We start from the raw sequence: 15,443 nt of genomic DNA, 5'->3' as shown, positions 1-15,443 counted from the left end.
GACTATCAACACTAGTTATCATTTACATCAAAATATTGATGAATGTCACTGGGAGGTCTGGAAGTCCAAGCCAAATTCTTAGGGATAATCTGTGAGTGTGGTTATCCTTTAAAATATTAACAAGTCTGATGTTTCAGAATCTGCACAATCTGTTGCCACTCATTTATTTATTTGTTTAGAGAGTGTGTGAGTGAATGGGGGAAGAGTAGAGGGAGAGGAAGAGAGAATCTTAAGCAGACTCCATGCCCAGAGAGGAGCCTGATGTAGGGCTTGGTCTCAAGACCATGAGATCATGATCTGAGCTGAAATCAAGAGTTGGACACTTAATGACTGAGCCACCAAGGTGCCTCTGTTGCCACTCATTTAAAGAAAAGGAAGGAAAAAAACTTTAGGTCAGGACATCTATCTTACTGGGGGGAGGGGGAGGCAGCAGAGATTTCAAAGAGCATTACTTTTTAGGCATCTGAATCTAATTTTTCATCTTTAATATAATTATTTAGGAAAAAAATTTGTAATTGTTTTATTCCATTTTAGAATAATATTTAGCTTTTTGACAAATCTCACAGAGGTTAAGAATGTAGATTTTGAAACCAGATTGTCTAGATTCAAAATCTAGGGTCCTCTGTTTATTTGCACTACAACAGGAACTGACAGTTTTTATGTAAAGCCCCAGACAGTAAATAATTTTATGCATTGTGGGCCACATTATAGTATCTGTTGTTCCTTTTTCTTCTCTTAATTAATCCTTTAAAAATATAAAATTATTAGCTCAAGGGCCATACAAAACCAGACTGGTAGTTTGCTGACACCTGATCTATGTAACAGAGAAAATAACATTTACTTCACAGCATTGTCATGAGGATTAAATGAATTAATACATGTAAAGTGTTTAGGAAGTTCTATATATCTAAGATATATAGGAAGTACTATATATCTAACCAAAATTTGTTTGCAAAATACCCACTCTTTTTTTTATGACTTATATAGCATTAGTTAGTGATTTCAAATTTGGAAAAGGATTTAATTTGCCCTTCTTGGTTTATTCTAAATCACCAGAAAAAGTTTAACATTGCATGTTAATAAAATGTCCAAGAGTGGCATTAAAATTGAGTAACCAGAAGGGAGAGTAAGTAATGGTCCGGAGGCAGTTCTTTGCAAGCCCCATCAGGAACATCCTTAATGAGAAAGATTCACTATGAAAATATAATAACTAAGTTACATGAAACATTCAATTAAACATAATAAACAATTTTCTATTATTATAGTATTTCTCCACACAGAAATGGACAAACCTATTTTAAATCCATTTAAATGAACATTTAATGTTTTATTTATGCTTTTTTAAAAAAGTTTATTCATTGGGGCGCCTGGGTGGCACAGTCGGTTAAGCGTCCGACTTCAGCCAGGTCACGATCTCGCGGTCCGTGAGTTCGAGCCCCGCGTCGGGCTCTGGGCTGATGGCTCAGAGCCTGGAGCCTGTTTCTGATTCTGTGTCTCCCTCTCTCTCTGCCCCTCACCTGTTCATGTTCTGTCTCTGTCCCAAAAATAAAAAAAAAAAAATTAAAAAAAAAAAAGTTTATTTATTTTGAGGGAGGGAGAGAGCACACAGGAGGGGCAGAGAGAGGGAAAGAGAGAAAATCCCAAGCAGACTCCACACTGTCAGCACAGAGCCAGATGTGGGGCTCAAACCCACAAACTGTGAGATCATGACCTGATCCAACACCAAGAATTGACTGCTTAACCTGACTGAGCCACCCAGGTGCCCCTATGTTTTTAAATAAGAAGAGAATAATCAGAAAGCAGAAAATAAGCATAGTTAAAATGCTAGAGCATTCACACAGGAAGTATTTGCCTTAAGTACTGTTAAGAGTAATTGAATATATTTATGGAAATCACAATGTACTATGCCAAAAATTCCAAAGAAAAAAATAACTTATCAAGAAATAATTCACAATTTTTATCAGACAACCCATAAATGAAAAACAAATCTATAAAACTCAGCTCTTGTGATTTACAAGGCACAGGTTGAATAGAGCCACATATATTTATTTACTTTTTTAAATGTTGATTTATTTCTGGGGGAGAGAGAGACAGAGTGTGAGCAGGGGAGGGGCAGAGAGAGAGAGGGAGACATAGGCTCCAGGCTTTGAGCTGTCATCACAGAGCCTGATGAGGGGCTCGAACTCACGAACCATGAGATCATGACCTGAGCTGAAGTCGGACACTTAACCGACTGAGCCACCCAGGCGCCAAGAGCCACACATATTTAAATGCAAAACATACAACAGGCTAAGTTTTGAACATTTTATGAAATGTTTATATTGAAATATAGAGCTTAATGAATTAAGCTTTGTAACAGAGTGATGTTAAACATGAAAAAAAACACTTGCTTGAGCTTTAATGCAATAAAATTTAATTGTATGCTATGTTAGAACACAAATGCAATAAACTCAGCTTCCACACATTTACATGACATCCTGTGACTACTACAGTCCAATGTGCTTCTACATAGTCTTCACATGAAAATGTTGAGTAGAATAGATGTTTATAGAGTATAAACTAGATTTGGAGATCATGGGTTAAGAAAAAGGCAGTACTTCTAAATATTTACACAGGTGTGAGTTACTGTAGTTTGTGGAATACTAATTAGTATCAACATAGTTTTAAAAATTATTTTTATCAATCATTTAGGCCCAGAGTTTAAAATCTGAAGTGTTTACAGACTTAAAACTGTAAAAATTAAAAAAACAAAACAAAACAGTAATCACTATTCTCTGACCTCCCCACCCCACCCTGGTCTCCCACCCCAATGAGAATCTTTTCAATCCTTTTAGCTATCATGGCAGATACCTCTATATTTCTAATATCTGTAATATTCCTTTAAAAAATTTTTAATGTTTATTTATTTTTGAGAGAGAGAGAGAGAGAGAGAGAGAGAGAGCGCAGGGGAGGGGCAGACAGAGAGGGAGACACAGAACTCAAAGCAGACTCCGCACTGTCAGCACAGAGCCCAATGCTGGGCTCAAACTCATGAACTGTGAGATCATGATGCGAGCCGAAGTCAGATGCTTAACTGACTGAGCCACCCAGGCACCTCATATCTCTCAAATTCATCTGTCTTAAACAGACAGTTTGGTCCTAAATCCTAGCACCATCAGTTACCAGTGACATTTAGCAAGTAACTTTTTTAGGTCTCAGTTTCCTTGTCTATAAAACAAATGATAAAACCTACCATACGAGGTTATTGTTGAGAATTAAATACTTTAAGATCCAGTATGTGTAATAATATCTAGCTTAAAATACAGCATTCATAGAATGATAGCTATTATTATTGCTATTATTATGTTATGGTGAATGAGGATTTGAATTCTAACATACCCCTTCTCCATTCTCCTATTCTCCTAAACACAGCATGTAATAAGTATTTTGTTAAACTACATTCGGTGTTTTCATCATCTTCTTTTTACATTTCAGGCAACTCTACATTACTCAGAATCTCACTTTGTATCGTCATCAAAACAATTTATGAGAGGCTGGCAAGCTAAAGTGATGGACTATTAGAATATTTTGGATAACTTTCAATTTTCCAAATCCAAACCACTGGTATTTCTGGGCTAAAAGAAACTGGATTACAGAATGTTTACTGTGGCTTTAAAATTACTTTATTCAAATCTCTATGAAACACACCACAATCATAGTTACTATAACACACCTGTATTTACTTACCTTTTGCCTCCTATTTTTATCATTTTTACACCTAAGGATGTTTAAGATGTTACACGTTATATATTGCAGTTTTTCTTTATATGCAGTATTTTTCAGGATTGACATCATTGCTCTATATACTATTTTCTAGTGGTTAATTTAAAATGAAAGCTTCTATTTAGAGTTCACAATTATAAGTGGTCTTTAAGTTTTGAGAACTAACAAAATTTGCATAGAGTAGATGCCTGGCATGTGTCTAAAATTCTAAACATTTTTAGCAGTTTATGCTGAGGAAAAACATTGTTTGGTGAGTCACAATCTACTTTAACAAAGTGCTCTGGCAACTGGAGGCATCTTAAAGAAAGAAACAAGAAGTCCACTAAAATAATTATTGAAGAATTGCACTAATTCATTTTTATACCTCTTAATATTAAAATGCAATATATTCATTTAGCCAATGAAATAAAGTTAGATACTATGTATGAAAAGGTCCTCAAATTCTCCCTCATTAAATTTTAAGTTCTCTAAAGATAAAGAATATATCTTATTTACCTTGTATCACCGTTGCCTAGGACAATGACAAACTAGAGTAGGTGCAGAGAGGTTCAATACATATTCACTGGATGGATAAATTCAGCTTCACTTGGTCTCAGATAATTTACAAATGCTTGACATTAAAACACTAAATATTAAGTTAACACAGCATTAATCTTTTCAGCATAAACAAAGCACACTAGTTGGTATATTGCATATAATGTTTTATTGACAGTGACATATAGTAAAAATTTTATGTATATATTAATTACCCATGGTCCCTTATAAATAAAGTTCTTCCAAGCACAATCGTACTGCAAAGTCATATCGTAAACTAAATTTTTAGAAGACAATTTAAAAAATAAAATGCATTAAAGATATTATAAATCATGATGAGATATTGAGATGGCTTATAACTCTGACTTTAAACATTCTAATTACAATCAAATGTAGACCTTTACCAAGAAGTTGGTAATTCTGTGGAAAGAGCCTTTCTGGGGAAAGATTCAATTTTAATATAATTAATGGTCAGAATAGCATACCTGCAGTCCTATGTTCTTAAAAAGCTCATTCAGAGTCCATAAATGCAAGCAGAAGATTATAAAGTATTCTTAGATGCACAAACATCTTTTAAAAATTTGAAGTATTCAGTTTGCCTTAAGATACATTCCTTGAATTGAAAATTGTTGAAGTTTCCAAATACTATCTTTTCAGGTCTTCACAGCCTGGATCTGATCTGATAATAAAAACCAAATAAAAAATTATCAGTCTCCACAGGCAAGATCCATTTTCTAAAGTAATCCAAATAAATCTATAAAAACACTGTAGAAACGTATGCACACACCAGTTTTTTTAAAAGCACAAACATACTGTAGTTTTTGTTTTTGTCATTGTACATACACATAGTTAAGAGTCAACTAGTTCTCTCAGGCTTGTATGAAAACTAGGAGTCCCTTGCCTCATTTCTTCTTTCTCTTTTCACAAGTAACTGCTTCTAACTCCCTGTTAGGAGATTTAGCTCTGTATCTCTAAATATACTTTTCTTCTTCTTCTTAAAATATCAGTTCCTTCAATGTAATATAAGGCTTCAGTTCTCACATACTTCTCTACCCTGCTCCTCTGCAACCCTCATTATACTTCCATTACTCCCATTTTTCTACCATATTAATATAGTCATCAGTATGACTAGGTAAACACTATTAACAACTGAGACAGGTTGTACCCCCTTCCCTGTTACTCTTTCTTTCTTTTACATTTTGTTTCCTCCATTTTAATAATTGTTCCTCATTCTCCAACCCTGCCTATCTGCTTAATTTTTTAAAGTACTTAACATAAATTCAATCCCACTACTCCCACACTGTTTAAGTGTGGAGTAATGAAACACCATTACATAGCCTATGAATTTCATTCGTATTATGAAATTATTTTGAATTACATAGCCTATGAATTTCACTTTCTTGAAGAAATCTTAGAGTCTTCCAAAACTCTAATCTGGACAAATTGTTCTCTATGCTTGTCCAGTTATCTTGATATGAGATCTTTCATTATCATTCTAGGATTTCATTATCTTTCATTATCATCCTGAGGATCCATCCCACATACTCTTTTTTTTTTTTAATTTTTTTTCAACGTTTATTTATTTTTGGGACAGAGAGAGACAGAGCATGAATGGGCGAGGGGCAGAGAGAGAGGGAGACACAGAATCGGAAACAGGCTCCAGGCTCCGAGCCATCAGCCCAGAGCCTGACGCGGGGCTCGAACTCCCGGACCGCGAGATCGTGAGATCGTGACCTGGCTGAAGTCGGACGCTTAACCGACTGCGCCACCCAGGCGCCCCGATCCCACATACTCTTATTCCTGTTTCGTGGTCTCTTATTTTCTCATCTTGGTTTATTCCCTTGTTTTTTAAGAGTATATCTCTCAATGGCCACCTCAGTAAGAAGTACAGAGGTACATTCTTGAGACTGTGCATGGCTGAATATGTCTTAATGCTACAATCACAATACAATGATACTGCCTGAGCATATAGTTCTTTTATTTTCCCCTTGGACTTTTCCAGGCATTGCCCAATATTTCACAGCTTCCAAATGTTGATGTTTACAAGTCTGATGCTATTTCTGCTTCCTTATCCTTTACATGAAACTTCTTATTTTCTTCCCAGGAAGCTGGTAGGATCTTCCATTGTCTTCAGTGTTGAAATTAAGTAATGATGAGCCTTGGTGTGGGAATATTTTCATCCACTGCATTGGGCTCTCAAGAGGCCTTTGAACTAAAAACTCATCATTTAGTTCAAGAAAATACTGTTTGGGGATTTACTTGATGATTTTTCTCCCTCTTTCTTCTCCCTTTGTTCATTCTAAAACTCCTATTATTTGGATATGGAGCCTTTTTTTTTCTTTCCAGTATTTTTTATCTTTTTGCTCTACTTTCTGAGAGAACGCTTCTATTTTATCTTCTTTTTATTGACTTTTCAATTTCTTCTAATATTTTCCAAAAACTTGTTTTTTTTTTTTCCTTTGGTCCTTTTCAAGTAGTATCCTGGTCATAGTCATGAAAGTAATACCTTTCCTTATCCCTTTGAGGATACTCTAATACATTTTTTGAAATGTTTTCCCTAAATAAAAAGTAATACCTTTTCTTATCCCTTTGAGGATAGTCTAATAGTTTTTTGAAATGTTCTCCTGGGACACCTGGGTGGCTCAGTTGGTTAGGTGTCTGACTTCGGCTCAGGTCATGATCTCTCAGTCCGTGAGTTCTAGCCTGACGTAGGGCTCTGTGCTCACAGCTCAGAGTCTGGAGCCTGCTTTGTATTCTGTGTCTCCCTCTCTCTCTGCCCTTACCCTACTCGTGCTCTGCTCTCTCTCTCTCAAAAACAAATAAATCTTTAAAAAAAATTAAATTCTACTTCCACCGATCTGTTTTTTGTTTGTTAATGTTCCATAACTTAAAATGTTTAGGTCCTCAAATGCCTGGTGATCCTTTGTCATCTTCTCATAAGTATGAGTGAACACTATAAAGCTGACTGAAGTTTCAATATGTGTGTGAGGCTTGTCAAATGTGGTCTTTATTCTAGTGTAGCTAGCTAAGCCATTTTCTTGGAAATCTTTGATGTTAATACTTGTAGGTCTTTCTCTGGCTGGTCTTATTCCTCAAAGATGACTTTTTATATCCTGCCTACTGCTGGTGTCTTCTGGGAGAAGTAGGAGAAGGAAGAAGAGGATTACAATATTTGGTATCACTCCTCATTTTCAGATCAGCTCTGCCACACAGAGTTGTGCTTGGTGTTCCCCAGTCAAGATATTGTTTGACTCTCTGCAAGAATGAACCTTCAGTCTTTTGTGGGGGCAAGAAAATGTAACTGTTTTCTCTTTTCAGCCTCACCTCATCCTTAGTTCCACTTTCCATCAATAAGCCTTTGAGGGGATCTGAAATGTAAATTGGGATGCTTTCCAGCTATCCTCAGTGCTAGTTCAGAATTCACCTTTCTCAGGTCTGTTAAGTCATTCAACATGCATCAGGCACCCAGCTTTCAAAATTTGGTTGACATCTTTGTCACTTCCAGTTTTTTGCCCTTGTGGGTTAATGTCTTTAAACAAAAGTCCCCTTTCTGTTAGTGAGATTTGAGAAGGGGAAGAAACTAAGTATGTGTTCATTCCTCCATCTTTCATGGAAATACCCATATGCATAGTTTATAAAAGTCTTATATTAAAAGTTTGGAAGCATTAACTTTTCAATACAGATAAAGTGATAAAATGAGTACATTTCATTAGTCATGCGGAAAAATTTCTTTTTATAAATATCTCATTTGAAAGTTTCAGAGCTAGAAAACAACTGATACCTCTGCAATGGTTTCTATATATTCTTTGATGGTTTTAAAAAATACTTCATAGTCTACTTAGGAGTTCTTGTCTTTGGGCTGTAATACATATGTAATTATCGAGAATCCTTCCAAAAGGGAATGGAATCATGGCACAAAATATGTCATTTAATATTTTACTCAAAACTTTTCAACCTTAAAATAATAAGATTAAATTGTTCATTAAAATGAACCAGAGGCTTTCTTGTTTATCATGCTAAGAAATTTCAGAATTCTGGAAGCAAAATGAAGAGATATAAATGCAGAATATCTATCCTTCACAGTTAAATTTACATAAAAATAAGTTTGGCTAATAAATTAACAGCTATAGGCACAGACTAGTCTCCAATATTAACTGCTACCTAATTTGCAAAATAGGTTTTTACCTCTTTTTAAATCCAGAGAGATAGTAGGAGAATCAAAAGGTAATAAGCTATTTACTATCATACAGGAAAGATGAAAAAAAGGATCTCCTATTCATAACCAAGCTGATTACAATTTTTTTTTTAATTTTTTAATGTTTTTATTTAATTTTGAGACAGAGAGAGACAGGGCATGAACAGGGGAGGGGCAGAGAGAGAGGGAGACACAGAATCTGAAGCAGGCTCCAGGCTCTGAGCTGTCAGCACAGAGCCTGACACGGGGCTCGAACTCATGGATTGTGAGATCACGACCTGAGCTGAAGTCAGACGTTCAACCAACTGAGCCACCCAGGAGCCCCATACAATTTTTAATCTAGGTATTAAGTTTCTTCCTCTCATAAATAGAGAGTAGTTAGGTGAAAGGGTAAATTTAACATTCATTGGTTTTTTTCTTATGCTAGGCACTTTAACAGAGTGTTTCATTTAACCCATACAATTTTTGACTTTTATTTTTTAATTGTATAGATAACAAAATCATATTCACAAGAAAATAATATATGATTGTTAATAATTAGTTAATAAGTAGTAGAATAAATCTGCTAGACTCAAAAGCCCAAATGCTTTTCATTACTATTCATGCTCCCTACATACAATAGGGAAACTGCCCACAGAAAACTGCTATAAATGTTACATAAAATAATACGGTAACACAAAGACATAATACTATTTCCAATAGTGTATTCTCCGTACAAAAAGGGAGGTAAGATGCAAAGATTATGAATCAGAAAAATCAAAGACGCAAAAATTAGGTAATTAGACCAGAATTGGCAAGTGGCACTGCGATGTTGGATCGTTACTGACACCTAGTGGCCTCATTATTGCAGACAATATAAACCGGAAAAAAAAAAAAAAAAAAGAGAGAACTATAATTTATCAACCTGTTTTCAGTACTATGATTTTATGAGCAATAGTAGGGTTTCTCTCTGTGCTATAACTTCACTGTGAGCAATAAGCAGTTGTAAAGTAAGAAATCAAGGCTGAAAACATGCTTCTGGCGTCTTCTGTAGAATGTTGCTCTGTAATCTATTTTACGTGGGAATCAGTCCCATTAAATCATCAGAAGTGTAAACCACTTCTTTATCGCAACCTAAGAAACTAAGTTGGTGTGTTCACAGAAAAATTCCAGTTATTCTGCGAACCATGAGAGGTTCTCAATTATGTTTACTTAATTGTAAAATATGACTATAATATTCTTTGTAGTTTAATGGTAAATGTCATGATGTCTACACAAATACAAGACAGAAAAAAAGACAGTCTGTGCACTTTACTTAATACCATACTTTACTAATAACACATAAAAATATTTATCAGATGTACATTTAGTACTCTGAACCAGAGAAAGGTCTCTTTCAGTATGGGCAAGCAGCCTATTCTTAGATTCATGAGGACATGAATAAGAGAAAACAAAATTACACATAACTGGTATTAAAGGGTTAGTGTAGAAGAAATTAAATTTATAGCCACAAGACTACAACTAGAATTAAGAATATTTTGTCATTCACCCTTGCTCAGGGCAGGGAGATTCCTGATAGGAATAATGCTCAGCTCTACTCACAAATGGACAATTTTTGGCCTGACTCTCAGGGTCCCGTAATAAAAAAGACCTACAAAACTTGGTTTTATTCACACCCATTGCTCTGCATGGGTCACTTCTTTAAGCCATTCCTGTGGTTAGTAAACAATGTAATCTTAGAGGAAATGCTAGATGTTAATTTATTCCTTCATACAGTTAAGCCTGTACCAACCTATGACAGCTATTTTGATGAATAACAAAATTGCAATATATAAAACATCAATACAATACCAGTATTTATAACACTAAATGAGTATTAAAAATTGTGTAAGGGTGCCTGGGCGGTTAAGTGTCTGACTCCTGATTTCAGCTCAGGTCATGATCTCACAGGTTCGTGAGTTCAAGCCCCATGTCAGGCTCTGCACTGACACTGCAGAGCCTGCTTGGGATTCTCTTGTCTCTCTCTCTCCGCCCTCCCCACCTCAAAAAAAAAAAAAAAAAAAAGTTGTATAAACATGCTATGTATAAATGGAGCTATACATAGAATTCAGCATGATTCTTAAAAGATATATGCCATGCAAACTTACTTTTTAAATATTGACAGTAAGGCCTAAAATTTGTCCCAAATTTCAAGTGTGCTTCTATTACTAGATATGATAGAAATTTGTTGCCATAAATTATAATTATTTTCTAGAGTTATCATATATATTGAATTGTAAAGATGCAAATACTTTATTTAAATAAACCCTTCAGAAAACTGTAATAGAAGTAAATGTAGCAAGGTACTGGATACTTACTGTATTGTTTTTTCTGACAGCAGAAATAAATGGAAACAAGAGGGAGAAAGGCTATGATATAACCAAAATGAAATGTAAAAGGAGGAAAAAAATGTGAATGGAATGGAAATAAAGGCTGAAAATGCACAGTGTTTTGTGATGTACCTTGAAGCCAGTCTACACCTTCTTGCAATCCTTCTCCTTTTATGGCGTCACTAGCACTGAAATAAAATCCATAAGAAACATATCCATTTCACTACATCATAGAACATAAGAATAAATAATTATAATTTTGCTATATGGCAAATTATTATATTCTAGTAACATATATCTGAGCAAAGCTGGTTAAGCACTGAAACTGAATATACATAGGAAATAAAAGTCTAAGTGCTCAGGAAGAAGACATGATAAAATTATTCATAATTTATATAGATATTTGAAAAAGTATATCACTAAAAAATTATTATTCTACTTTGCCCAGTCCTAGTGACTCAAGAGCATTTATTTATTAGAAATGTTTGACTTCGGTTACAATTTAGCCACATGATGGAGTGGCTTTATTTGAAATGGAATTTGGTATCTATAAGGTATAAACCTATGATTATAACTTTGGTAAAGTGGCAGAATAAAAAAATCTCAGATTTCAATCATACTCTTATACCTACTGGCTTCAGGAACCTGGATTGATTACTTAACTCTCTGTCTCAGTTTTAGCATCTATAAAATCATGGTAAATTGACTAACATAATAAAAGGCAGAGGATTTTTATAGTATCAGATCACCTTTTTCAAAGACATGGACTGACAGCATTTAGTATAAACAATTAGATTTTCTGAATGATTAGGGTTCCTTTTAACTGTGCTGAAGCAAGATTTAAAAATGTACCTAACTACCTAAAATAATTAGATGCTAATAAAATCAGAAATTACTTCCAAGGCATTACTTATTAGATTACAAATATGACTTATCATAGAATTATTTTTTAAATAGAAAGAAACCAACAGGATTGATACATAATTATTCAAAGCAAATTATAAATTATCCGTATCAGTAGCAAAACATCAGTAACTGAAATGCTTAAATCAAGAAAGATCAGTGTATTGATTTTTATCACACATCTATAGTCCCAAACAAGACTATAGTCCCAACCAAACAAATAATACAATGGAAAAACTTTCCCCCTTTACTGGAGATGTTAATACTGTACTAAAAACCTTGCATCTTTTCCTAATAATTTCCAAATGTATGAACTCTACCTCTCCTTTTGAACACGTCATCAGGTCTATAACTAGAAAAAAAGCCAAAGTTTTTACCATGTCTTACAAGGCCCAATGGGATATGGTCCCTGGCTATTTCTCAATGGCCCCATCTCCTATAATTTCCCCCTAGATTTCTGTTCCAGCCAGCCTGGACTTCTTGCTATTCCTGGAACACACCAGGCACATTCTCACCTAAGAGACTTTTCACTTGGCTGATCTCTCTGTCTGGAAGGCTATTCCTCCAAGCCTTCGCATGAATTGCACCCTGACTTCAATTAGATCTCGCAGAGAGAGCACTTCTTATTATTCTCTCTCTTATTATCCTACTTTACTTTTCTTCATCCTTCCAGCTGACATTTTATATACTTATTTATCTGTTTTGTTATCTGTTGCCCTCAAAAGAGAGTAAATAAGCAAATACATATTGTGTCAGGGATTTAGTCAAAGAACACACAAGAAGAATATTAACAAAATCAGACCCTGAAAATCAGAGTTGACTACCTGTTTAGTACAACGATGAAAACCAATGGTTAAACCACAGAAATTTTCCTATAATTTTCCAGGCTATGTTTCTCTATAATCTCGTTTATTGCCCAGTAAATTTACTTGTCCCTAAGGCAAGAGAGATACAATATTTTATCTCTGTATTATTGAGTGTTACCTTTATCTGTAAAACGGGAAAAGAAAAATAACTGTATTTTCAATTTTTTACATGCTTTAAAGAAACTAGCAAAAAATAAAAAAAAAGCTTAACAAATGAAACGCTAATTAGAACTTAGTGAGATATTTTTTGAATTAAGAAGTCAATATTATAGATAAATTTCTTCTGTAAGTTATATAGAAAATATAGAACCAGGCAATAAAATACTCCACATCATTACAATGTCAGGATGTTACTCTTTCTCTCAGTGAGAAATATTTAGGTGTCACAACTGAATAAATAAATCTATTAAAATTCAATAGCTGATTATTTTAAGTAGAAAGATTTTTTCCATTTGCAAAGTAAATTTCTATTCCAAAATTAAAAGTAGGACTATATCTTTTACTAATTTAGACACAGATTTCTTTAAAAAAAATTTTTTTTTCAACGTTTATTTATTTTTGGGACAGAGAGAGACAGAGCATGAACGGGGGAGGGGCAGAGAGAGAGGGAGACACAGAATTGGAAACAGGCTCCAGGCTCCGAGCCATCAGCCCAGAGCCTGACGCGGGGCTCGAACTCATGGACCGCGAGATCGTGACCTGGCTGAAGTTGGACGCTTAACCGACTGCGCCACCCAGGCGCCCCAAGACACAGATTTCTTAATGTACTTCCTATCAAAACAGTCCCAACACTTAATACAATGCAAAAATTAAAAATTATTTTACTTTAGATATTATCAATTTAGGTATGATTTAAAGAAATACAATGTTTCTAGCTTAAGATATTTCTTTACCTAAAATCCCTCCTTTCTTTACCAACCAAATACCACAGAACCTCAAATCCAACTCAAAAGACATTTAGTAAAATTGACTCTCCCTCTGATTTCAAAGTAAGGAGGGTTTTACTCAAGATATGCAGTGTTTTGCTCCTGGGTAGAGATGCTGTTGGCCCTGAGTAACTGAGGCATTTTAAGGGCTTTTTCAAGCTCTCTTTTATACTATTCCTTTTTCAGAATGAAGGTTAGTTCTAAAAATTCTTTTCTGAGCTCTACTATCTCCTTGTTCATACTCTGTTTCTTCTTCTAGAGGCAGTAGATTTCTCTGCCTCTGTTAGGCCTTTCTCCATAAAAACCTTCTTTAAAAAAAGGGAAACTGGAAAGAGAAGGACATCTTGCAGCAGGAGAAGGTAGGTGGGTGGACAGAAGGAAGCTTAAATTAATGTAAGGCCGGCACTAAAACACTAATATATCACTTCTGGTAATCCTTATTGGAATATTTTGGAGGAAAGACACACTGGAGTTAAATGTATCAATAAGAAACCACTTTCCAAATAAACGCTGAATAATGTCAGATACTAATTATTGCAGAGTTCAATTTTATTAGTATGTCCAAATGAAATTATTATTCCCATTTCTATATACTCATATAAACCAAAATTTGTTGTGTACATACTAAGTACCTGGCACTATTATTATTCTAGGGGTTACAGAGTGAATAAAACTGATAAAATCCAAGCTCTCATGGTGCTAATGCACTAGTATGAGGAGATGGACTATAAAAGAAGCAATACCCAGATAAGACATTGCAATAGAAATATAAAGCAAAGTGTGAAAAAACAAGGTACAGAGGTAAGATATAGTAATATTCTGGAGGGTTATCAGGAGGGGTCTCTCTCCTGAAGGAGGTATAATAGCAAGTCAGGAAAATTATTTTGGATAAAAGGAGTAACACGTGCAAATGTTCTTATGGGATTGTGGATGGCTGATACAATGTGCAGAAGGAAATCAGTGTGGTTGAAATGGGGTGAGTAAGTGGGCTAAATTATTCTTTTAAAGAGTCGTTTATATTTTTCTATCCCTAAAAAGATTTTAAAAGTTTTTTTTTTTCCTAAGACTTACTTAGTTAAATAATCTCTATACCCAAAGTGGGACTCAAACTCACAACCCCAAGATGAAGAATCACATGCTCCACCAACTGAGCTAGCCGGGTACCCCAAGATTTGAAAATATTTTAACAATAATATATTCATGAGCACTTGCACTGACACAATTCTATACAACAAAATCCCTAGCTTATATCCTATCATGTTACGTCACTTACACGATAAGCTTGGCAAAGAAAAATTGAAGCTCAGAGATTTTTTTCAGAATAAAATGAAAAGTAAATATAAAACTTTACCAAATGTGCCATGGTTTATCTTTGATGTTCTCTAAACACAGCAGTTGAGACACTTTTACAGATGTTACTGAATCTCTAAGATCCATTTTGTTTGCAAAGAATAAGATTGGTATTCGGCGGTGCTTAATATCTAAAAGAGAAAATAAGACGATCATCACACCTCCAGCTTTTTGGTCCTTCCCCCCAAATTCTTAAAACTAAAATTCACTAAAACTGTTTTCCAACCTCTTCTTTCTATATTGAACATACACAAACATTTGAAGACATGTACTGTCAGGCATGTATTTGAATGATAGGAGAATTAAAAACAAACAAACAAACAAACAAACAAACAAAAAACCTTTCTTCTTAAGACTATCTGCCCTCTGGTTGGAGCTTTAAAACAAAGATGAGTGAGGTGGGAGTTGGGGCTCGTTAAGCAGCTACTGAGCAGCACCTGCAAAGGGGTTAAATATTTTGTTTTTATTGTCAGTAGAAAGGAGGCAAACTTCAATGAAGTAGAAGATAAACTAGATCTTGATTTTAGATTTTAGTCACAGTTTTCAGGTAACAAGCTGG

General features: G+C 34.7%; 1 protein-coding gene across 2 annotated transcripts in view; it reads right to left on the bottom strand.

The window, feature by feature from the left end:
* Window positions 1-4,446: 4,446 nt before the first annotated feature.
* ARL6 (ADP ribosylation factor like GTPase 6) overlaps window positions 4,447-15,443 on the bottom strand; it is a 41,733-nt gene continuing 30,736 nt past the window's right edge. Inside the window, exons 6-9 of one of the 2 annotated variants that reach the window (XM_043593918.1) lie at window positions 14,886-15,015; window positions 10,972-11,027; window positions 10,828-10,840; window positions 4,447-4,975 (exon numbers count right to left, since the gene is read on the bottom strand). In XM_043593918.1, coding sequence (XP_043449853.1) covers window positions 4,942-4,975; window positions 10,828-10,840; window positions 10,972-11,027; window positions 14,886-15,015 — 233 coding nt within the window. In that variant the 3' untranslated portion in view covers window positions 4,447-4,941. The remainder of the gene's footprint in view (window positions 4,976-10,827; window positions 10,841-10,971; window positions 11,028-14,885; window positions 15,016-15,443) is intronic. The other variant, XM_043593919.1, reaches the window with a different exon arrangement.

The sequence above is a fragment of the Prionailurus bengalensis genome, chromosome C2 (assembly GCF_016509475.1).
Source record: "Prionailurus bengalensis isolate Pbe53 chromosome C2, Fcat_Pben_1.1_paternal_pri, whole genome shotgun sequence".
Classification (NCBI taxonomy): Eukaryota; Metazoa; Chordata; class Mammalia; order Carnivora; family Felidae; genus Prionailurus; species Prionailurus bengalensis.
The sequence above is the reverse complement of the archived record's forward strand: the minus strand, read 5'-3'. Positions and strand labels throughout refer to the sequence as shown.